The 24579-nt window shown below is 38.6% G+C and overlaps 1 protein-coding gene across 1 annotated transcript in view; it reads right to left on the reverse strand.

Moving 5' to 3' along the window:
• Window positions 1-24579, reverse strand: part of col16a1 (collagen, type XVI, alpha 1) — a 105724-nt gene that overhangs the window by 11439 nt on the left and 69706 nt on the right. Inside the window, 26 exon segments of the mRNA XM_084738713.1 lie at window positions 45-107; window positions 202-237; window positions 1110-1163; window positions 1277-1321; window positions 1408-1461; window positions 1576-1629; window positions 1727-1780; window positions 8844-8888; window positions 9515-9559; window positions 9818-9889; window positions 11855-11896; window positions 12169-12288; window positions 12410-12460; window positions 18076-18129; window positions 18923-18994; window positions 19157-19201; window positions 19505-19558; window positions 20661-20687; window positions 21076-21129; window positions 21229-21297; window positions 22760-22813; window positions 22895-22930; window positions 23360-23401; window positions 23514-23567; window positions 23668-23790; window positions 24456-24563. Of these exon segments, the coding sequence (XP_084594839.1) occupies window positions 45-107; window positions 202-237; window positions 1110-1163; window positions 1277-1321; window positions 1408-1461; window positions 1576-1629; window positions 1727-1780; window positions 8844-8888; window positions 9515-9559; window positions 9818-9889; window positions 11855-11896; window positions 12169-12288; window positions 12410-12460; window positions 18076-18129; window positions 18923-18994; window positions 19157-19201; window positions 19505-19558; window positions 20661-20687; window positions 21076-21129; window positions 21229-21297; window positions 22760-22813; window positions 22895-22930; window positions 23360-23401; window positions 23514-23567; window positions 23668-23790; window positions 24456-24563 (1527 nt within the window).

Consider the following 24579-nt stretch of genomic DNA (forward strand, 5'->3'; position numbering starts at 1 on the left):
TTGGATGCAAATCAGAAAGGCCTAAAAGTGAGCTTTGTACTCACTTTTTCACCTTTGAGCCCAGACTGCCCATCCCTTCCAGTTTTGCCAGGAGCACCTGGAGGACCCTACAAGAGCACACAATACAGTAAAACACAAAGTCACTACAATGATTCCAAAGGCAAGAATGCACCAGAGATTTAAAGTAAAGCGTTTACATACTGGTGGTCCTGGAAAACCTGGTGATCCTTGGAAACCCTTCAAATACAAAAGAGTAACATATGAATATCTGCTTAATTACTTTCAGTAACACTTCATATAAACTATCATTAATAAATGGTAAATTGTTAAACAAACTTAATAGTTATTTCACTGTTAATAAACAATGAAATGCTAATTACGTTTACTAATTATTATCAATGCTATAATATGCTATTTTACCATTAGTTTGTGTGATAAGAAATATATTTTATCACAACTGATGGGTGACAATCAGAATAGCATTCTGATTATATTAGTAAACTAAAAGTTTAACATTTTATACACTATTTTAATATATACTATACTATACTATACTAAGCATTTGTTAATGATTTGTAAACCTTTCAGAAATTATTATTTAAAGAGATGGGGCAGCTTCAGAAGTGTACTGCATTCACTGGAGAATAAAAAAACTGATGCTAAAGCTTACGTAACAGTGTCATACTGTAGTTTGACGAGTTATTTGTCATATTTGAGAACATGTTGTCTATGAACATTATCTGGATGTTTATTATAAAGTTGCAACTGATATTTATAATGTCTTGTAAATGGCTAACAGATACTGTACAGTAGATCTATAAACAATATTTTGATAGCCATTATAAAATTGCAACTGATGTCTATGAAACTTTGTAAATAGTTTATAAACTACAATGTGGTGCATCAATAATCATTCTTTCAATAACCACTGAAAAACATTATAAGTGCTTGGTGAATGGTTCATAGAGCATACATGAATATTATTTGAATGTTTAACAGTAAAATAACTATTCACTAAAGTAATTAACTATTAATTTACCAATTATTAATGATGGTTATTATAAAGTGTTATCTTTGTTTCTACCAGTCACATTATGTGTTATACGTACCTGATCTCCTTTGGCACCAACAGGCCCTGCTGGCCCCGTGTCTCCTTTAATGCCCTGCAGACACAGTATAGCTCACATTATTCTCAGTTATAAAGTCTGCAATGATAAATGAAGAAGCCTGGCTCTTAATATTTCTTATGCAGCAAAATTTATGGTGGAACACTGACCGGTGAGCCAGCCTGTCCTTGGTACCCAGGGTTACCGGGAGGACCCTGCAGAAGGGCAGGAAATGTTAGCCGGTGATATACAGCACGAGCTGCAGATGCATTGTGTGTTACGTAACAGTATAATGGCTTACTGATTCTCCTTTCTGACCACCGCTTCCTGGGTTTCCACGTTCGCCCTTCAGTCCCTGGCAGATACATATACACAGTTAATCAATGTCAGTTCACACATCAACGTAACCATCCATTAAAGCTGTCAGATTGTTGTCAGTCTCACAGTTCCTTCGTAATGAGGAACTCACAGGCAGTCCAGGTGGTCCCATGAGTCCCGGATACCCGTTCGTCCCCGGAGGGCCCTGAGGTAACGATCATACAATCAATCAATCAATCAGCGAAGGAGGTTAGCTTCCTACTTGATATAATTCCAGGGAATTTGATTGGCAGATACTCTACCTGTTCACCCTTCATTCCTGGGAGGCCAGGTGACCCTCGCTCACCCTGCTGACCCTGAAGATGATGGGATTGAGGAATGATTAGAAAATGAAGCAGAGGATGTGATATGTATGTCAGGGAGAGAGAAAGAGACACTCCCCTGGTGGAAATGAGCCAAGGACAACCCGAGTCAATATCAAAGAGAGGAAACAGCTAACTGGCTTTTACCATTTCCCTTCGGGACCGCCTGCATTTGATTTTGTCCTCTGCTCTACACCTCTACGAGGCGTCACGACGGTGATTTAGCTCTGTGATGGTGATATCCAGGGGCTGAACATTGCCTGCTCGGCCCAGTGGGTTGGTGAATTCAATATTTCTTTCCCCCCCCCCCAGATTTCCAAATGTTCCTTCACTCTTCATCCCTTATTGTGTTGCACAGGGCAGGAATTTCACAGTCATAGCTGCCGCGGTTGGTGGTGGGTTAGATTTCAAGCCTGGTATGATTTTTTCTCACAATAATGACTCATTATCTCAAAATAATGACTTTATATCTCTAAATAATCAATCTCAAAATGATGACAAACTTTCTCATTATTAATAAATGACTATTTTTTTTTTAGTTAGTTGATACTACTTGATATTTTTGATCGTTTAAGATAATAACTCTTTATTTGACAAAGTTTCTAACTTTGAAATACTAACTCATTATGTATGTAAGGGGCAACAGAGTCCAGAACAGTCTGACAGGTTTGGTCTGGTTTTAACCAAAGCTGTCAGGCTGTTCTGGACTCTGTTGCCCCCTACAAAGACAAGAAGTCAAATAGTGCACCAAAGCCCTGGCTAAATGAATCTATGCTTGAATTAAAGACACTCTTGGAAAAAGGAACGAAAATGGAAGAAAAAGATTTACAAAGATGAAATTATGAAATATCAAAAAGCGATTAAAGAGGCGAGATCATCCTTTCCTTTCTCAAATCTAATTTTAGTAAATCAATCCAACCCCGGCTTTGTTTAAGGTTATAGACTCAGTCACCTCGACCTCCCCGTCATTTTACTGATGCCTCAACAAGAGACGTGTGAAGAGTTTTTAAACTTCTTTACTAACAGAATCGATTTTGAAGCGGTTTCGCTGTCGATTTGATCTGAAATATGAAATCAACCATGTGCAGCCTTGATGTCATTCTGACAAAATTTCTCCAAGAGGTTATTGACAGAGTTGAAGCCAGTATTGTATTGATTATTAACAGCTCATTAGCAAAAGGCATTTTCTAATTTTCTTTTAAACATGCTCTGGTCCAAACCAAACCTTGTTCCTTCTGTTTAATAATTTTAGGCCAACTTTTTAACTTCAGTTTTTTATCAAAAGTTTTAGAAAAAGTGGTTTCAACCCAACTTTTAGCTTTATGTGCATAAAAACATCATTGAGAACTTTCAATCAGGTTTTAGAGCTTTACATAGTACAGAAACTGCCCACCTTAAGGTAAACATTGATCTTCTTTTAGTAGCTGACAGGGGAAAGAGTGCAATTTCACTTCTTTTAGATTTAAGTGCACGCTATTTCAATTCAACATCTTGGGACACGGGTTGGCATCAAGGACCCTGCACTTAGGTGGTTTTATTTCTACCTTCTAGAGAGAGCCTTTGTGTTCACCATAAGTAATTACACATCTTCTAAAACTCAGATTGCCCGTGGTGTACTGCAAGGTTCAATTTTAGGTCCAATTTTATTTTCTATTTATATGCTTCCGCTTGCATATTACCCACCCTCACAAAGTATCTTTCCATTGCTATACAAACGACGCACAGGTATACCAGTCCCTGACACCTGATGACCCAAGACGCCCAGCTGCTTTGTTAGACTGTCTTAACAATATCAACTGTTGGATGACCCAGAACTTTCTTAAACTCAACAACTCATACTGTTCAGTCCATGAAAATCCATTAATCCTATTGAAAATAGCCTTGGTCCCCTGTCTGCATCGCCAGAAGTCTAGGAATAACATTCGATTCAGATCTCAGTTTTCAAACACACATCAGAAAAAGTTGTCCAGTCCTGCTTTCTTCAACTGCAAACCATTTCCAGAATCAAACCACTGCTCCCACACTCTGACCTGGAAAAAGTAATTCACACATTTATATTCTGAAGACTCGATTATTGTAACTCACTCCTCTCTGGCATTAATCAAAATTCACTCTCTTGCCTCCAACTGGTTTAGAACATAGCAGCTGTGCTTCTTGCTGGTTTTAACAGAGAACATCACATCACTCCAATCCAGGCTTCCCTCAAATGGCTCCCTGTGCATTTTAGAATTCATTTTAAGATTTTACTGATCGCTTTTAAAGCCCATTTGGGTCTGGCCCCAAGTTACATGGTTGAAATGTTAACCCCTTATGAGCCGGTGCGCAGCCTTAGATCCTCAGGCGGGGCTCTCTGGGCGGTTTGAAAGTTGATGCTTAAATCTAAAGTCGACCGTGCTTTTTCCATCAGGGCCCCTCGACTCTTCTTTTAAATCACTTTCTAAAACCCATTTTTATAGACTTACTTTTATGTGATGTCATCATTTTAATATATATTTTTAATCTTTTATTTCTTTTTATTTGTATTTACTTATATTGACATTATGTGATGTGGTCTTGTTATTAATTTCATTCCTTTTATTATTCATATTCTTCTCCCTTTATTTCTATTTACCCTTGTCATGTTTTTCTTGTTGTCTGTTATTTCAGTGTCTTTTGCTTGTGTCTTAGTTTTACTAGTTAATTTTGTCTTGCTTCTGTTTGGCCTCATTTTTGTTGGCATTCTGTTGTCATATTGCCTCCTGGGTATCTGCTCTATTGCTTTGTCTGCCAAAGCACTTTGTAAACTGTTTTTAAAGGTGCTTTATAAATAAAGCTATTATTATGATTACTATTATTATATATATATTGCACACTATTTTCTTCATTAATTAACTTATTTCAAATTATCTCTTTCAGACCCCGCTCTTTCATCAAACAAACCCAACGACAAACAAAGAAAATGAGCAGATAATGTGTTACTAAGCAACAAAACACTGGGATCGCATTACAGACAGATACCGTGATGTATTGAAAACCTATATTTCACAGTCTATTAATTGAATATTGAATGATGTTTTGACAGATGTATTCATATTAATGTGTGACTGTGATCTGCTGCCTAGCAACAGCTGCTGTAAGCGGAAGACAGATGAATTTTGGAAGAAAAGGAAGAGAAAGATTTGCAAGAAAATGAGACTGTCAGTGGAAGCTTTGAAATGGTAGCAGCTGAGAGTGATAATTAGTCTTTAAGCTGTTTATTTCAATGAATTATCCCTTTAGAATAAATAAATAAAACTGAACTTCCAAAGAAATGCTAAGAATATCACTGGGAGATGGATTTAGTAGTATGACTGCTGATTAGAATGATTACCGAGAGTTGTAATTTAGAGAAAGTAATTACTAATTGATCATACTGAGAGGAAAGTAATTAGTAGCTGATCATTGTGAGTAACTTCCTCACTGCTGAATATGAGTTATATATTCAGTGGCAGGTTAACACTTCTCTCCCTCTCCCTCACAAAGAGTACAAACGGACACACAGCAGGAGCTACAACATGCTATAAAGTGCGGCTACGCTGCAAATGGATTCCACGCAGCGCTCAGTCACACAGCTCGTCCATTCAGCATCTCTATTCTCCTAAAACAATAAATCGGTATGAGGAAGATGAGGGGGAGGGCGGCTCTGTCTGCACAGCGGCCCCACTCTCCATCACTTAGACGGGGGAATAATTGAACAACTGGAGAAAGAGACAACCAAACCGTTTCCTCATCTGAAATAACTTTCATTAAAGAGCCGCAGAGAGGAGGCAGGGGAGGACACAGAAATGGAAAAGACAGGATAATCAAGACAGGGCTGCTTGATTGAAAAGTGAGATGATCTGTGTTTGAAAAAGCCAAAAAGAAAGAGAAGAGTGGATTAGATAAAGATTTTAAAATCAGAGGTGAGAAGTCTCTGCCCTGAGTAACTAAACTTGTACTCAAGTACAACTCTGTACTCTGGTAGCTGTTGTTTTACTATTTCTATGGCCCTGTTTACACATTACATTAAAGGGATAGTCCTTATTATCTGATGTGGGGTTTTATGTATAGATGCTTTATGACTAGAAGCTGGTTGACACACCAGTCTGGAGAAGCAGAGATGGGGATGGGAAACAAATATAACTTTCTTCAAACCAACCAAACTCCATGGGACATTTTACCTTGCAGAATTCACAGGAGTGGCTGGTCTACTGCTGGCTTGATCTGTTAGTTTGTTTGTCCTACTGTGCAACTTTGGTGAATCTGAATCAACCTTTTACAACACCTAAGTAACACAATAACAAACAAACTAACAACTCAAAGCAGTGGTAGACCAGTAACTCCCATATTCTGCAAGATTAAATGATTTGCCTATGGAATTTGATTGGCTTTGAGAGAGGAACATTTGGGTTGAGGGATCTTTTAAGTGGCTAAAATACCTCATACAACCCCACTTCAAATATTACAAACAATTCCTTTAGCATGCATCTTCGGTGATCCACAGTTGGACAGTTCTAAGTACAGGTGTGAATACTCCCAAGAAGCATTGAGGATGTGTTTAATATCTGAGCATATTCAGAGATGTTCTGGGCCGAATGTGACCACATTATTTCTGCAGCGTGTAAACAATGTATCTCAGGCTACACTGAAGGACCATCTACTCAGCTGACACAGACTGGTACACACACGGACCAGCTGTCTGATTTCTGTAAATCAGTATTTAAGAGGTTGTGTGATGGGCCACGGTGTGTGACATTTTCACTGAGACCTGCAGGGAGTGCTGTGAAATCATGGAAAGCGTCAAAGACAAGACAAGCTCCAAGTTTTCAGACAAAAATCCAATGGTGCTGCCCTAAAATAATAATAGATATAAAAAGTTAAAACAAAATATAGAATTTTTCTCCTTCACAGAAATACTGACAAGCTACTGTATGGCAGTGAGAAGAATGCACTTAGTAGTTTTCAAGCACTTTTGGATTTTGGTATGAGTGGTGAGTTGGAAAAAAAAGGTCATCAAAGTACAAGAAAACTTTTTAAGCATCTGCATTTGGGTACTTTAGTCATGCCCACACAGAAAATTTCACAGAAGAGTCCATCTTCACAGCTTTTGAATCTTGCCATTAAAAGAAAAATAAGTGTCTTAAAAACCGTGGCACAAAAATCAGGTTTCTCTACTATGAATAAGCTTCATGGGAGTTAGTCAAGTACAATTCTGTACTTTGGTGCTTGCTATTTTTCTCTGTGGCATTGCTTACACCTGGCATTAAATGGATAGTTCAGATTATCTGATGTGGGGTTGTATCTATGTATCTATGACAGCTACATTAGATGCCAATTGACACACCAGTTTGGAGAAGCAGAAGCAAAGCAATGTACTGCTGTGAAAAGGGAGAGCAACAAAAGGTATTTTAGTCCATTAAAAAAGGTCTAAGGTTTAAGTGTATGCTTTATTTAACATATTTTCACTGCTTTAACTTGCCACCAGACGGCCTTTTCTGACAAAAATATAAGCCAACCAAAATCTATGGCTAAAATCTGTCATTTTACCTCACAGAACACAAGAGTTCCTGGTCTGCCACTGCCTCTGTCTGTTAGTTTATTTGTGTTACTGTGTGATTGTGGTGAATCCAAACTAAGTGTTTCAAACATCAAAGTAATCAACAGCAATAACACAAATAAACAAACAGATCAAGGCAGTGGTAGACCAGCAACTCCCCATGTTCTCACCAGTGGTTTCCGGTCAGAAAAGGTTGTCTGATGAGAAAGTAAAGCAGTGAAAACATTCCAGAAATAGCATACATTTAAACTGATGTCTCTTTTTTCAAGTAGAACTTTTTAATTGGCTAAAATACCTCATATAATCCAACTTCAAATAATATGAACTATCCCTTTAACATGCAACTTGGCTGATCCAATCACAAGTGAACAGCTCTAAGTATAGGTGTGAACGCACCCATGATGGATTGAGGGCACAATGACAACAGATTGCTCAGACCACATTCAGAGATGGTCTGAGCCACATGTAACCAGATTCTTTCTGCAGTGAGTTTATCTCCGGTCGTGTTGAAAGACCGCCTACTCAACTGACACAGAAAAAATACACACAGAACAGCTGTCTGATTTCCATTTGGTTCACTGGTATGTAAATTACGTGTTCGGGCTCTTTTACGTGCAGATGTTTGTGAACACACGGTGTGTTTCAACTGATTTCACTACTGAACTAGTCACTGCAATATCCCCAGACTCCCTGCAAAAACTGTGCAATTTTGAGAGCTGCTGAGTGACAGCATCATTTATGGCTTCTTGGAATTTAGGCATTAAATGCAAAACATAATGGCTACTTGTTTTATGCTAATTTTATGAGAGACTGCAACATTTTATTGACAATCTGCTTAATGATTTTAGGGTAAAATACATATTTTTTGTAATCCACTACATTTTTTTCACAGATATCATTTCAAGCTACTACTAAGATTAAGATAAAAAAAAACATCTAAGATCTTCTGAGATACAATGCCTTGTGAATGTTAAACTAGTGTTTTCCTGCCTTTTTGTAGAAGTTGTTTATTGTTGTCAAAGATTTATTTCTCCTCTAAATTTCTGTCTGAAGCCCAAAAAGGAAAAATTATCCAATATTTCACAGGAAAACAAAGATCAGAGAAAAATGAGCCCAAAGTTGTACAACAGAACTTTTATTTCATTTTTCTTTCCTGCCCAATTAATCATCTCATGAACGTGAGTATTTATCTCGGAGCCATTTGGACCTTTGGCCTCTAGTTTTGGAATACCTGCACTAAACAGTATGTAAATTAATAAAACTAGCTCTACATCACTAATGCCTCAGTATTAACAATTAAATAATACCATATTTTAATAATGTATCGGTTACTGGGGGCATTTCTTTTGCAGAACCAGTAACCAGTTTTTAGACATTTAAAGATATTTTTAAATAGCTGTAATTGTTCCTGTTTAAAGGATAAGAATCTTCCATTACTGATTAAAAGCCAGTAAGAGAAGAGATAGAAAATTAAAATTAAGTTCAAGTGTGATTACAACTTACAGGTAAACCAGGTGAGCCCTGAGGACCAGGGAAACCAGGAGGACCCTGTGGACAGAAAACAGCAAAGAGGACATTTTAAAACACCCAAGACACAACTGACTAACGACTGACAGCTCACATCTCTGGTTAAAGCAGGTTCCAACTTGATCCTGTGTTTCTGTAAATCACTGTTCAAGAGGCTGTGTGATGGGCCACAGTGTGCAACATTTTCACTGAGACCTGCAGGGGGTGCTGTGAAATCATGAAAAGTGTCAAACACAGGCTCCTCTAAAGTCACTTCAAATCTTAAGTTTTCAGAAAAAACCCATGGTGCTGGCCTAAAATAATAATAGTTATAAAAAAGTTTTTTTTTCTCCTTTATAAAAGTACTGACAAGCTATTGTGAGGCAGTGATTAGAATGCACTTTGTAGTTTTCAAGCATTTTTTGGATTTTGGTATGAGTGGTAAGTTGGAAAAAGATTATTCAAGTACTGGAAAACTTTTTAGATACGGACACAAAAGGCTACCTTTACAGCTTTTAAGTGTTGCCATTCACAGGAAAATATGTCTTTAATCAAACTGTGGCAAAAATATTCAGATTTCTCCACTATACATGAGCGTTATGGGAGTTAAAGCTGAGCTTGGGTCTAAAATGGTTCAACAAGAGGGAAATATGTTGTTGAATCCTCACTATGTTTCCTGGTATTCCAGCGTGGCCTCTCTCTCCAGGTGTACCCTGTAGTAAAGAAAAAGGAAGAAGTCATTTGGATATAGACAAACATACACTCTCACTTTGTGGGTGCTCTGATCAGGCATCAATTATACAAGAGTATGCTTGAGTTTGCTGACAACAATTCTCTGATCAAACTTTATAAAGACCACCGATCAACCTATTAATCAATAATGAATACTGATCGGTGACCGATCAATCGGAGCACCCTTATCTCATATCAAGTTAACACTATGCACAAGAGAGAAACAGCCATCGACTCACTGGCTCTCCTCTCATTCCTGGTGATCCAGGCACTCCTGGAGCTCCAGGTGTTCCTGTGCAGGATTGATCACCCTATGAGGCAAAGACATAAAATACCAGTAAATGTGCGTACAGTATCATTATTATCATTATTATTATTATTACTACTACTACTAGTAAGTATTTGTGACATCATTTTATTTCATGACTAATTTGTGACGATGTAAATAAAAAATAACGATAACTATTGGCTAATAAACATCTCAGAGCACTAATAAATCTAACTAGTTTAATAAGTGCATGTCTCATCTTGACAGCGGTCTGTCAGGTAGGAAGAAAAGAAAGAGAAGAGACCACCTGTGGACACTTTTATTTTTTATATTCAAACCGAAAGAAAGACTGATCAATCATTCCCAATCAGGATGGAACGCCTCGTAGACTTAAGATGTGCAGAAAAACACTAAATCAAATTCAAACACGTGTGAAAACAGAGCGTCCTGCTGTATCTGCCACTGTAAATATCTATACGGTGACTGATTAAATAACACGTATGCTATTCCTTTTTAGGACTTAATTTAATGTTAATATAAAAAGTTCTGTGTGGATTCACGGGACACTGCTTTGCCCCGTGATCATGTTGTCAAATTTAAAGGAGCAGTATGACCAAAAATGAGTACTGCAGTCCTAATAGTAAACCGAAGCCATCGATGGTATATCAAATAAGCTTAAATCCTATTTAATATACAATCTATGGTAGAAGCGAGTTGTTTCCCCCCACCGCCTCCTCTCCAGACATGAACACGCTCAGGCAGGCTGCAGGAACACTGCAGAAATGCAGGAAGAGTGCATGATTGACAATGAGTCCTACACTGGAAGCCGATCAGCTGTTATGCATAAATGTCAGCTATATGTCAATGGAAAGTTAAGCCTGTCATCCTGAAAACAAAAGCCCACTGCTCTGACATACACACATACACACGCTGGAGTTGGAGTTCAGTGGCTGCCTGCCTTACTACCTGCCAGACTTCATTAACATATTGCTCAATTTAACCGTTACAAACATCTACTCCCTCTAAAAGATTATGGGTGATTTCTTAAGACTCATAAACACTCATAGACACTCATTCAGTCAACATTCGGTAGTAATCTGAACACTAATTAACGTGCAAACCAAAACAGTTATTTCAGCCTAGAACTGAAATTTCTAAGGTCACTGAAGATGTAGCATTGTATCATATGTAATCATATATATCATTGTATCATGTAATCATATACTGATCATAATGATGCACTGATCAGAAGCTCTCCTAATCATGTTTTATATCTGATGTACAATCATGATAAAGGCTTTCTATTCTGTTCTATAGAAGCGAGTATTTTGATTCAGGGTGTTTCCTTAATCTCCGGTGACATATCATGGTCATTTTATAATAAATAATTACAGTAAATATATTACAAACTTTGCCTTTAACAGAACCAAGCTCACAGTAAACATGTACTCTGTCTAAAAGATTACTCAAAACAGACACCAACTCATTCCGTAAACATTAAAATTAATTTTAGGCCAATAAGTGAATAAACGTGATGTTTCCCAGATAATAATACTCTGCTTTAACAATGCAGTTTACACATTTTTTACCACTCATTTACTAAAACTTTGTCAGGTAAAAAATATTATCAGTATCTGAAAGCCAATAATGATGGATCAATAATGACTTCTGAATGCATTCATATATGATATGAAATGATGTGTCATTAACACATGACAAGATGACTGAACACAGATCAGGGTATGCTTACCTCTCATTGGAAGTTCTACAACCAGGAGAAATATCCTTCAGTAAAGTATATTACGGTATCATAAAACTGAAAATTATGACTAAAATCAGACTAAAATTGAAGTAAAAGCTCCGCTGACAAAATCTTGACTAAAACAAGACAAAAGGAAAATAATTAAATGTAACTTCAACTAGCTGCAAATTTCAGTGAGTGACTGAGACTAAAAATAAATTTAAAAATGAAAAATTAACACTGAATGTGACAATGATCTCAACTGACCACTGGTTGTGTCGCCTGCTCTCTCTGTAGTCTCTCCAAACACTGGAAGCAGACGAGAGAAGAAGATATCAGAGTAATGCCTCACTGCTGGCACCACATCACGTCAGACTGACAGCCTCTCACATCGAGCCATGCAAACTTGAATCCGATGCAAAATGAGGCATTGCCATTTTGCATTCATCAAGCCACCACAACAACAAACGCAGTGACTGGACTATTAGTCACGTTTCTTATGATTCTCATTGTGAAGAATCATAATATTGAGCTGAAAATGTCTCTTTTGGCAAGAAACTCCCAGACCCTCAAAGTCTCACCCTGTCACAGCTGTCCAAGGGGGTTACACCAGGCTTCCCCTCGTCTCCTTTTTCTCCCTTGGCACCAGCCATGCCTGGCACCCCCGGCAACCCTTGGGAACAGCCCTCACCACAGCCCTCCTGAAGGAAACACGCACACAACAGTTTTCATGCCAAACGCTGGCATGGCAAACAGAAAGGACAGTCACTGAGTAAAATAAAACCCCCATTCCCCAAATTGCATTTTCACTCATGAACTTACGCTGTCTCCTCCAGAAGAGTCTTGAGGCAGCTGGTGTGGTCCAGTCGGGTTCTACAGAAGAGGCAGGGAAGTGGAAATAAAGTTAATATTCATTTTTGAACATTATGGACCTCTGATGACCAAAATCAGGTCTTTTATTCCACAAACAAACCCAGTGTTTTCCACCAAATACAGCTCACAGTGCTGTAACTTCACACTTTCAACCCCAAATAAGATCAAATATAACATCAGACTAAATTGAATTAAATGTTACGTACCTTATTGCTACTAACACTGAGAGGGAATTTGAGTTTCGTGCGTATTTATGACTCAAAATAAAAAAGAAAAGTTGGTACCAGTTGAGTCCTTGATTATAATTCTAACTAGGATAACAAAAACAGCTGTGTACACAAAAAAAAAAAACTACCAGGCACTTTCTTTTAAAAGAGGATATGTCTGTGCATTAACATGGAAGAAGTGAGAAAATTAAGTGCATTCAAAGATTATGAAATGTACACACAATTACCTCCATGCAATGTACAGAAAACGTAAGATGTTAGCCTAAACTTACCCAAGTACTTTTGTTTTACATGAGGATAATAAGCCAGCTAGGTCTAAAAATAATAAGTCAACCATAAGATTCATATGAGAGTTGAATCCTAGTCTGCTTGATGGAATTAAGTCATTCGTCCACCACAACCTGCTCCTGGTAAAGACTTTGTCGCTCTTTATACAATGTCACCTTACTTCCTAAAGCATTTCTGCCAGAAAGCCCACATAAAGAAGGCTAACTTCTCATGTATGCATGTAATGCAGCAAATTATTAAGGATGAAATCATACAAATATTTTGTTTTCTCTTTGGTATATTTCTGAAATTGAGGCAGTAGTTTTTATAAATTGCAGTTTGATTGACGCCCATTGAGGTTTTTTAAATTTCTTACATAAAAACTTAGTGTACTGCACAAATCAGCAAGCAGCGTCATTGTCAGTATATAGTCTAGAAAGAGACCTGTCTCACAGCACGTTTCCCAGGCACTGGCACAATTAAACTGACAATTCACCCCAAAATTATCCATCAAGATAGTTTTGGTGTGAGTTTTGAAGATGTCAGCCCTAGAGATGTCTTCCTTCTCTCAAACATAATGGAACTTGACGGCACTCAGCTTGTGGCGCTTAATGTGACATAAAATTTGTTAGAGGAACTCTTTTCTTCATTCACTTCCCTCTGTGCTGCGATACAGTTGGTTTATGTAGTCTGGTGGAATAAAAGTAATTTCGACATGAAACTTCTGGGTGATAATTTCTGCAAAGAGACGCTGGTGTTGAGTTTTTCAAATATATTTTTTGGTGCATTGAGCACCACAAGCCGAGTGCCACTTGTCCTGTTATATTTTAGAGATGGCAGAGATCTCTACGGCTGAAATCTCCAAAACCCACCCACATACTAAAACAGTGTAGATGGATAAATAGCACCATAGGCAAGAACAAAATGTGTATTTTGGATTTTAAGTTGAGCGGTCCTTTTAAATGGAAAGCAGCCATAATCGAAGTTATTAGCAACAGCAGAGTTTAATAAGTCAAAACTCTGCAGTGAGAAAAGCCTACTGCTCTTATGAACACTTCATTTTCAGTATCAGCTCTTCTTATCTACTTATGGTTGTTTTTTTTTTTAATGTCACTGTCATTTTATGAAATGGTAACATTTAAATCTTCTATTTTTGTCCTTTCATACAATTGCACACAATTTTTGTATTGCAACTTGCTGTTTCTGTCAGAGAGGTGTTGAAATAACACACTTCACTTTATCACCAAAGGCTGTAAAAAAAATACCCTGGTACAAACTGTCACAACCTTTCGAAGCAGTATGCCTGTGCAGCACCTTCTCAGTCTGTGCACTGTCAAGACAAAATAAATTACTGAGGACATTTCAGTCCTCATCCAAGAGGCCTGTTTACTCTATAGTTACGCAGTGGTGGACAGTAACAAAGTACATTTACTTGAGTACTGTACTTAAGCTTTTAAAGTTGGATTGTTTTTATCGTGGTGAAAAATACAGCATAATTCATGTATATATACTGCCTCTGAAGACAGAAAGAAATCTGTTATTTAACAGACTTGGAGAACTCCTTACAGTTAGCTTCAATCTAATTTTCATGATGTGATTTTAATACAGTTACATCAGAAAATGACAATAACTGTCCTTTTTGTTTTTGATTGTATTTCTATGCTGAAGTGTTTATAGGTGTTTCTATAGGCTTTGTGTAGCAGAGTGATTCTACAAGCAGGTCAGTGCATCATTAGATGGTTTCAGAGAGTTACAAGCTTCTGTAAATGCATCATGAAAACAATACAGAATGTATTAATATTAGAAAATGTACTTTGTAATTTGTACTTTTGAATACTTAAATATTTTTAAAACCAAGTACTCTAATACTTTAACTCAAGTAAAATTTTGACTTAGCAACTTTCACTTGTAGTTGAGTAATATTTAACCAGGAGTATCTATACTTTGACTCAAGTACTGGGGTTGAGTACTTTCTCCACTACTGCAGTTATGGAACATTTAATGGCGTTTTACATAAACCCTGGTCTGTTTTTACCCCACTTAAAATTCAATTTTATAATGTATTTTGTGTAAAAATCAAACTTAATTCACATATTACGATATAGCAGCTGATGCTCATACCCTCACTGTACCAGAGACAACTGCGTGTTAACTGCAATTAGTCTTTGCAGTGTATTTAGCAGATCAACAGCAGAGAAACAACAAAATCTAAGGACTCATTTTGACTTATGAAACTTCTGTCGAGAGCAACAGTCTGCGCCACAAAAGTTTAAAATTCAAACATACTGTACACCCACACAAACACACAGACTGGACATGTGCAAGTACACATAAAAAACCAAATGTCACAGTGGAGTCATGCTGTCTATTTATAGGAAGTTCAAAAATAAAACTGCTCACTCTACAAGCCCGGTCACATTTACTGTGAAAGGTGCTCTGTACCCTGTCAAAGCAGTGGGACCCTTTCCACTGAGAGAATCTGTCAATAGCACCTGGCCTGGTTTCAAAGTCATTACAATCCCATTTGACATTGTTCAAACTGGAGCCATTAGCGAGAAAGGCTATTTTATGCTGCATGCTACTGGCTGTTACTGGCCTTGCTCGAAAGAAGGTTCTCTATAATTATATGTCACTGTGTGTGTAACGTTGACTCCTGCTACCCTCTGAAAGGATCTGCAAATTGCCAACTTTGTGATTTCTCTGAGCAGCACGCTTCAAAGACAAAGCTGTGTTTGAGGGTGTTGAGAGGTGCCGCCACTGTGAGTGACATAATACCGGCAGAACAACGAAAGAAAAAGAGGTGTTGATGGCTTTATTTACCAAAACTTAGGCCAAACTAATCCGGACGTGTGTGAACGAGTGTACAGAGGCCAGATGGTGCCAACTTTTCCACTGTAGTCAAACTTCTGATGGCGTGAAAGAGTATTTAGCAATTCTGCAATAGGTCAGAGCTTACAGTACAACTACTAATTTCTGTGCATGTCTTCCATTCACCATAGACACATTAAAATACAGTACTCAGACCATGACTGTTTTAATGTGTAACACTCTGTAGTCACTTTAACAGCAGAGGTGTTTCTTAAGACGCAAACAATCAACACTTTCTGCAGGGAGTTTCTATAAGATCAGATCCTCCAGTCAACTACTGCTTTAATTCCCATGTTGAAGGTGAAGTTCCCCTTGAATGCTGGCTGGAGATCAGCATCGATGTTCCCTTAATGAAATTAAGCCATCAGCAGACTTGAAAGAAACAACGCCATATCAAAAAGAATCCACAGATAAGTTCAACAACACTCCTCCAGCTCATTTCTCCCGTTTGATGTTGTCCTTGCATTTACTTTAAGTAAACCGGCTTTGTCCACGAACTTTGAATATGCATATTGTCTGTCTGTGTGAAGTTGGTGCGCATGTTACTAGTAATACATCTCAGTCACTACGAAATCTGCAGGCATATGCACAAGCCTTATGTCAACTCCCACAGCAATCCATGAATAGATATCAACATATTGTGTGACAGAACCAGGCCTGTGCTTGATCTGGCATCAGCAGCATCCTTCAGTAGTACAACACTAGTGATTGTGCTCAATATTTATGATTTAACAGTATGTAAATCATTTTAAAGCTAGACTTGGGTACTTCTATATATCACCTCTTGTCATATTTTCAGAAACTGGCGCTATATCCTGAAAATCAGGGGCCTCATTACAGAAACTTACTAAGTCTGAAATTCTATCTTCTGTCAGTTCAAGATGACTTTTCAGATTTTTGGTATTACAAAAACATGTTTCCTAACTGTATTCAATCAATCAAAAAAAAAAAAAAATCTACCTGTCTTACCCAAGGATAAGCATTTAGCTATTACAGAACAGTTGTAACCAAAGAATTTCTTCTCAGAAGTCTAGAGTCCTACAAACCCAGTCCTAAATAACAAAATTAGTGTTGAAACATGGAACATTAGCAATGAAATATTATGAGTGAAAGGCTACTCACATCATATCCTGACAATTAAATTTTCCTGGACCATGTATTAATGGCTACTTATCGACTGATAGATGTGATTCACATCTTTATCCTGGGCTGATAATTGGGAAGAAAACCTCTCAAAAACATGGAGTTTCCCTGAAGCTCATACTGAATGCCTGTCTCTTCTTGTTGATTATAATAAGCTATCTAGCCGATGAAGTGAAGTGAGACAGCTGTTGTCATGGATACAGGCAGTCTCATGTAAAGTCTAAACACAAATACAGGCAAGACAGGGTGTGTGCTGACTGAAGAGTTGAGTTTGCAGTTGTAGTTAGGATTTCTTAAGTTAAGATAAGATATGAGGTCTGATATATGACAAGACATGTAATTGCTTCTGTAATAGGAAGATAGGAATTTTCCTATTCCTGAAACTTACGTTGAAACACAGCAAACGCTTTTTTTCAGTAATAAGGCCCTGGGTTCTGCTGGGTCCTCCTCATGCTCCTAATGACATCTGCAGGAATCCAGCATGCCTGATTGAAAACAACCAACCAGAGCCAGCTTCCATGCTAAATGTTTTGCTGTTATTAACCGTGGTGTCTACTCTCTCTTCCTTCCTCTCCACTGCTCTGCGTGCTTTCATCCATGGATTAAACACACACACAGAGCAGAGCAGTGGAGAGACAGGTGACAGGCGCCACTTAACGCGACCGGTTGATATTTGACAACCTAAGAATGAGAGTCATTCCCATGTCAAATACAAGTTTTTGGCTTGAAACTGGCTCTGATTTTTTTTTTTTTTTCATTCAGGCACGGTTCTTGCAAACGTCATTAAGAACACTAGGAAGAGCCAAAGAAATCAGTTTTTTTCACTTATTATCTGTTTTAAAAATGTTAGAAATAATTGATTTATGAAGTAAATTTGTGCCAAATTTTGATAGAAATCATATTCATCCATTTGCCCCTTAAATGAACAATATGTGACCTAGTTATCTAAGTAAATTATGTAAAGTATGTAAAGTTATTACAGGATATTCTGTTTAATAAACACCACCTACTGACATACATTTGTTTTGTGCTTTTGCATCACTTATACATAAGGCCCTAAATCAATAGATATGAGCCGCCTCTCCTCCTTTTCTTTCTAATTTTACTTACGATGTATGCAGGCAAACCCGGGTTCCCCGGTATCCCGTCGTTTCCAGGGATACCCTGAAAGAAGGAACTGAGGTTGAACTGGTCTGTTGCCAATCGAGGGATAGCCACTCCCATCTCCACCAGAGTCAAAGGTTCAAAGTGATCAAACCTGTTCCTTCTTCTGCCAGGTCTTATGAAACTCTAAGAAAAATCTCAAAATCTGACCTGGTCTGAAGAAACAAAATCCAGTATATCTGCATTTTGCAATATTACCTCATCAAAGACATGACCTCTACCCTCCAGTTACCATCACCACTCCTCATGTCTTTCTTACACCTTTGACTCTTGCAACACAGATCACAGCAACACTTTATTTGAAGGTCTGCTCGAATTACAGACTTTAAAAATGCATCAAACTGGTACTTTAAATTAACTTTGCAATATGTTTTTTGAAATTCAGATTTTAAACAGGACCTTCAAATAACTGTTCATGTCTTGACGGACATTCCCAAAGCTTGCTCAGTTGCTTCCCACAAGGGTTAAAGCTTGAAGCACTGGGTGGTTAGTGCATTATTTGATCCTGATTTTCTAAGCCTATTTTAAACCAAACTAACACACATTCAGTATCTAACGTCGCTCTATTTACTACATGCATGTTATGAATTTTATTCACCCATCAAGTTGCAAAGCATGTCAAAGCATTGCCTTTCTGAAGTCCCCCAAACTATCAAGCCGGAAGCCTACATCCTACGTAGCTTGTAGTTCAATCCAAGCTGATGCAGCAGCTACTGAATTGAACTGAAGAGACCCCCCCCCCAACACACACACACACACACACACACTCGCCACCCTACTGTCTGTCTCTCACCTGTGGTCCTTGGATTCCAATAACACCCTGAGGCCCAGGTGGGCCAGGGGGACCGGGAGGACCTGGTGGGCCCTGTATCACACAAAGACATGATGGCAAATGACATCACACATTCAGAGTCAAAAACAGTTGAAGAAATCTGTGATTTTCAGAGGAAACTTTGCAAGGTAAAGACAGAAAGCTTGTAAACAAAGCCCAAGTTATCAGTCAGGACGGGTGGCTGACAGATCAGACCTGAGGCCCTGGCTGCCATGCGCTTGTTACAGCTCCTGGAGCTCCCTGGAAGGCAAAAGTAGTCAAAATCAGAGCAGCACCGGTGCTAGCACAAACAGAGTATACAGAAAGCACACAGTGTGAAGTTAACAATAATAACAGCAAATTTGGGAAATAACTTGGCATGAATGTTTTTCTCAATACGTCCCCTGTGGAGCCATAATAAACCCTCTGAGGGTGTGTTTAAAAAGTCAATGTGTATTCACATTCCTGTTGAGGGGCAACAACTCTCTAGATTAAACTCACTTTATGCCAACATGTGTCTATTTCAGTTTGTTTGTGAGTGTGCGTCCGTGTGCGTGTACTCACAGGTCCGCCTACGCTCGTGTGCGCTGGGCTGCAGTTGCACTCTCCAGGTTCACCCTAAAATATACATCAAAAAAAGGGGCCGTAAAAAGACTAAAGTGAAACTCTTTGCACAATTTTAAGCACAGGCTGCAAAAGCGAGTCCTCATTCAACATTAAAACGACTCTGGTTACTGTAAGAAAGTCAGAACTCTTTGAGCTTTTGTGCAGTTTTGCTAAATCCTGAAATCTCATGCATCATAAAGACACTAAGAACTGCAGGGGATGAAATGCTTTTAATGTTTTTTAGACAACTCTGCGAAGTGAAAGGCATAGTTCAGATTACTTGATGTGGGGTTGTATGAGGTACTTATCGATTGTCAGTGTATTAGCGACAGTAGATGAGCAGCACTGCCCCATTGAGGAGAAGCAGCGTGGGGCACCAGCACAGAGGTCTTTTAGACACTACAAACAATTAAACTGATCAAGCCAGTAACTCCCATGTTCTGCAAGGTAAACTAAACTGAAGCCTGTGGAGTTTGGTTGGTTTGGATAGAGTGAAATTTGACTTATATAATGATGGATCCCACTTTGAAAAGGTAAAGGTAAAGTGGTGAAAATATTCTGCATATAGCATACACTTAAACTGATGTTCATATGGCTAAAACACTTTTTGTTGGCTTCAGACTCTGTATGAATAGACTGAACAAAGATTCTGAATCCTTGGCAAACTGCTACCTATTTTGCTCATACCAACCCCCCCCCCCCCCCTTCTATATCTGTAGGCTCCTGTCCCACATCTCACACCGCTCCTGACCCTTAAGCGGTGCCTCCACCGCTTCTTCATCTCTCCCACCCTCTCCGAGACAGTCTGGACTGGTGGCTCTGATGAATGCGGTAATTAATAGTCTCACACACTCTCCCTCGTAAGGCCCCTGAAACTCCTCTCATCTGCCAGCAACAGTACAGTCGTCACCTCTGCTGCTACTCTATCCATGCCCCGAAGCAGGTGAGCACATGTGTGTGTGTGTCAGCGTATGCATGTGTGCGTGCGTGCATGACGCGAGCGAAGGGGTGGGGTGGGGGGCTGTTGAACCATCTCTTGCGATTACCATCTGTTCCACCCCCTTATATTCAAACCCCTCCAGATCCCGTCATCCAAACAAAACGGTAGACTTACCTTGTCCCCCTTAGCTCCATCAAATCCCTACAAGAGAAGGAGACAGCACACACACACACACACACAAGAAGGAACACACACACACACAAACACTTAGTTACTCTTGCTTTGTTGTTCCAGAAGAAAGCTCACGGGGGCAGTGAGCTGAGCGCAGATCAGGGGACAGAGGACGAGATGGGAGCAGACATTGCCTCTGTTATGGATCGAGGCAGACATCCTTGGTTACAAATGATGCCTAAATCAAGGACAATTCCCAAAGAAGCTCAAAGAAAATTAAAAACTCTGAACAGACGTTAACACAGAGGCAACGACTCAAGTTTGCAACTGAAATTTCTTTAACATCTCTTCAAATTGTTGATGCACATGTACAATAGCATGCAAATGTTTAAGACAATAAAGGGACAGGACAACTCACAGGTCGGCCATCAGCTCCTGGCAATCCTTGAGATCCTGTGGCTCCGTCTCTTCCCTGTGGATTAAAAAGCAAATAGGAAACAGTGTTTGACAATATAATAGCGTGACACTGTATGCCCACATGCACATCCAAAAAGATGCATTTATATCCTACCGGGGGCCCTGCTACTCCAACGCCAGCAGGTCCTTGTGGTCCAGGGGTCCCGGCATTTCCTTTGGAGCCCTGTGATAAAGAAGCACTTGGTTTCATTGTTTAAAACAAAATGAGGGCCACTAGATTGATTGCATCAAAAGGATTCATTTTTAAACTGGATTAAATCACGGTTTAACTTTAAATTATGTTGCATCAAATTGTAAAAAAAACTATTAAAATTACTAAAGATTAACTTTAAACCTCTCTTTAAACCTCAGTTTAGTATTTGCTCTAATCAGATTTAAACTGAATTACGTTGCACCAGAACGTTACACTCGGTTGCCTTTTTGAAATGGATTATCAAGTACCTCAAATAAAATTAAGGGACAAACTGAACCCAGTTGGATTTTATGATGCAACTCATCTTATTTCTTTCACTCCAGTTTTTTCTGTTAAAACAATCTTCCAGTTGCTGCCAGGCAGTATCTTTTTTCCCTACTGCGCTGTTATATGTTTTTCTAAATTTTCTATTATTTGGTCTTATCAAAGAAGAGAAATTCAAATTTCTCTCTTGAGCTATCATGAGTAGGCTAACTAAACTAACATACTAGTAAGCTAGCAAACAATGTGACATTAACATGTTGTTGGTATTTTAGCCAGCTAATAAACAATGACTTTTGTTAACTTTTTGGCTAACTAGCAAACCACATAATGTTTTCTTTTGGCTAGAAAGAAAACCAAGAAAGAAAACTATACAACTAAACTGGAGAAGTAGGAACAAAAATCTCCTAACACAACAGATATCAATGGAACAGCAATCAGCTCTGTACAGAAAAAACACATTTCGCCCACTTCAGTAAAACATACTCAGCAATTCTAAAAGTTGTATATGTGTTAGTGAGCTAATGCCACAAAGCAGGTAAATGTAAATGCAGGCGTGCCACTGGGGCGGGGGAAGGGACGAGCGGTAAAAAGGGAAAAAACAAACAAATCTTTGCATGATTAGAAAGAATTATCAAAACTAAACCAAACCCATCCTGTAAAAGGCTGATAAAATATACAAACCCAAACAGATCACCACTTACTTATTTCTGGCTCTTTGTTTTGTTTGTCTTTTTTTGTTTTTCTCTCATCTTGTTTTTATTGTTTTGCTTTTATTGTTCTTCTTCTGTTACCAATCTGTGTCCTTTAATGTTTTGGTATTATGTATTATGCATACTATTACTTTATTTGTATTGTCTATGTGTGTATGAATAAAGTGAAAAAAATGAAACTTTTTAGCTGGATAGCAAACAATGTAACATTTTGATGATACAGAACAGCCAGTTTTTTCCCTTAAACCTGTTTTTTAAAGCTGTCAGATCTCTCCATGTGAATTAAATTCAGTTTACATTGAACTTGGATTTACTAAACTGTTAAATCTACTTGTCTTTTTTTAAAACTAAATTTAAACCTAGTTTTGCTAAACTCTGATTTTAATCTTAAACCAAAATCAATCTTTATTGGTGCAACCCAGTCGAACTTGGGCTTCCACCTCTTTAATTTATGCTACCTTTTCCCCTGCAGGGCCAACAGGTCCAGGCGATCCTCTGCCTCCAGGAGGTCCCTGTACAAAACACAGATTAGACCCAAATCTAAATATGCACTGTTGAAAAAGCAGGACCTTAGAAATATGAGAACAACTTACGAAAAGTCCTGGCAGCCCTCTTGGTCCCTCTTCACCCTATGAAACAAATAAAGAGACAAAACAAGAAGAAATGCAGGAGGTTTGTGTGAGGAAACACAGAGTACAGATTCAGGCGAGGAGGCCTGACTGTAAGAGATGTTTCACAGTGGAGGAGTAGGGAAGGACTGGCTTTCTCATGTCAACAAAGCAATGATGATTCAACAACGAATCAAAGGATTTGAGAGAGAACGGCCCCAGATGATTTTTAGATGGTAATTTACAACCTTGTGACTTAGATCTAAGAGGCAGGAAACTCTGATATCATGGGAGGACATGGTGTTCATTACTGAGATCACAGCAGGACCAGATCCACCTAGGGGCTGTGAGAATCTTTTGTACAACAAAGCTGCATCAGATGTCCACATAAAACTTTTTTTTTTTTTTTTATTTATCCAGATGTGCTTTTTAAGTATTCATGAGCCTTACTTGTGGTCCTGGAAGGCCGACTCCTGCTACTCCAGGATCTCCCTACAGGGGGCACAGGGCAACGCAGATGAGAATCCATCAGTGATGCATGAGTCAACACAATCCTCTGCATGTATTTATAAATGTGATAACACTATAAAATGGACATTCACACCTTGCTTCCTTTGGGACCGGCAGGCCCCTGCACACCTGGTAAGCCTGGTTTTCCCTGAAAAGATAACATGCAAGATGATTATCAGCAGTTCTTACAACACAGACAGCCAGAAGTAAAATAACTAAATAACTAAATAAATATACAACTCCCTCACATTTTTGCCAGGTTTCCCTTCGCCTGAAGGACCAGGTTCTCCCCTCTCTCCTTTAGGGCCTGGCACGGCTACACCATCACCTACTGCAGCGCCCAGAGAAGGACAGCTGGTGCAAGCATCACCCTGAGAAAACACAACAAATCCAAACTATGATCTAGGGACCTTTTAGGACAATTAAACTAAAGCAAAAGATAGATAAAAAAGATAATTACCCCTTTTAGCCACTGAATCCGTAACCAATAGAAACCATCATTTGTCTAAAAGTGGCACCAGCGGTATCTAAGATATCAGCTGTAATTTCATATCTCCATGGACGAGGAGACAAAAGCCAGATCCATACAAACTCAGAAAGACAAAACGAGATCTTTATCATATATGGCTGGGGGTGAGGGATAACAGCTGTGCAGAAAACATGGCTTCTTCTTTTAGACTGTCAAACCCTTAGAAATGATGCAGTAAATGTCAACATTATAGCTGTCAGGTGGAAGATAAAGTTCTCTGCACCGTCAAGATGGGGACATTTGATAAACAGGAATGATTTTTGGGTTCTATATGTCCGCATGTTATATTAAACATATTTCGTTGAAGTTGATCAGATATGAAGATGCAGATGTTTGAGCGAGTTTGTGCATCATGTGTAGTAGATTGGTTTATGTGCTGTTTTGATTTGTTTTCTGTCTTGTTTTGTTGTGTTGTAAAGGGTCATTGTGTTGTCAATGTGGAAATAATATGTTACATATACTGACAAATCTAAATAAAAACTTATATTAAAAAAAGCTGTCCTTTACCTTCTCTCCCTTCAAGCCCATCAGTCCGTCCCGACCAGGCTCTCCGGGAAGTCCTGGAACTCCAGGTGGTCCGTCCATTCCCTTCTCTCCTTGATCTCCTTGTTCACCCTGGTAATATTGAGCA

This window comes from Lutjanus erythropterus, chromosome 16 (genome assembly GCF_056507025.1).
Source record: "Lutjanus erythropterus isolate fLutEry1 chromosome 16, fLutEry1.hap2, whole genome shotgun sequence".
Lineage (NCBI taxonomy): Eukaryota > Metazoa > Chordata > Actinopteri > Lutjaniformes > Lutjanidae > Lutjanus > Lutjanus erythropterus.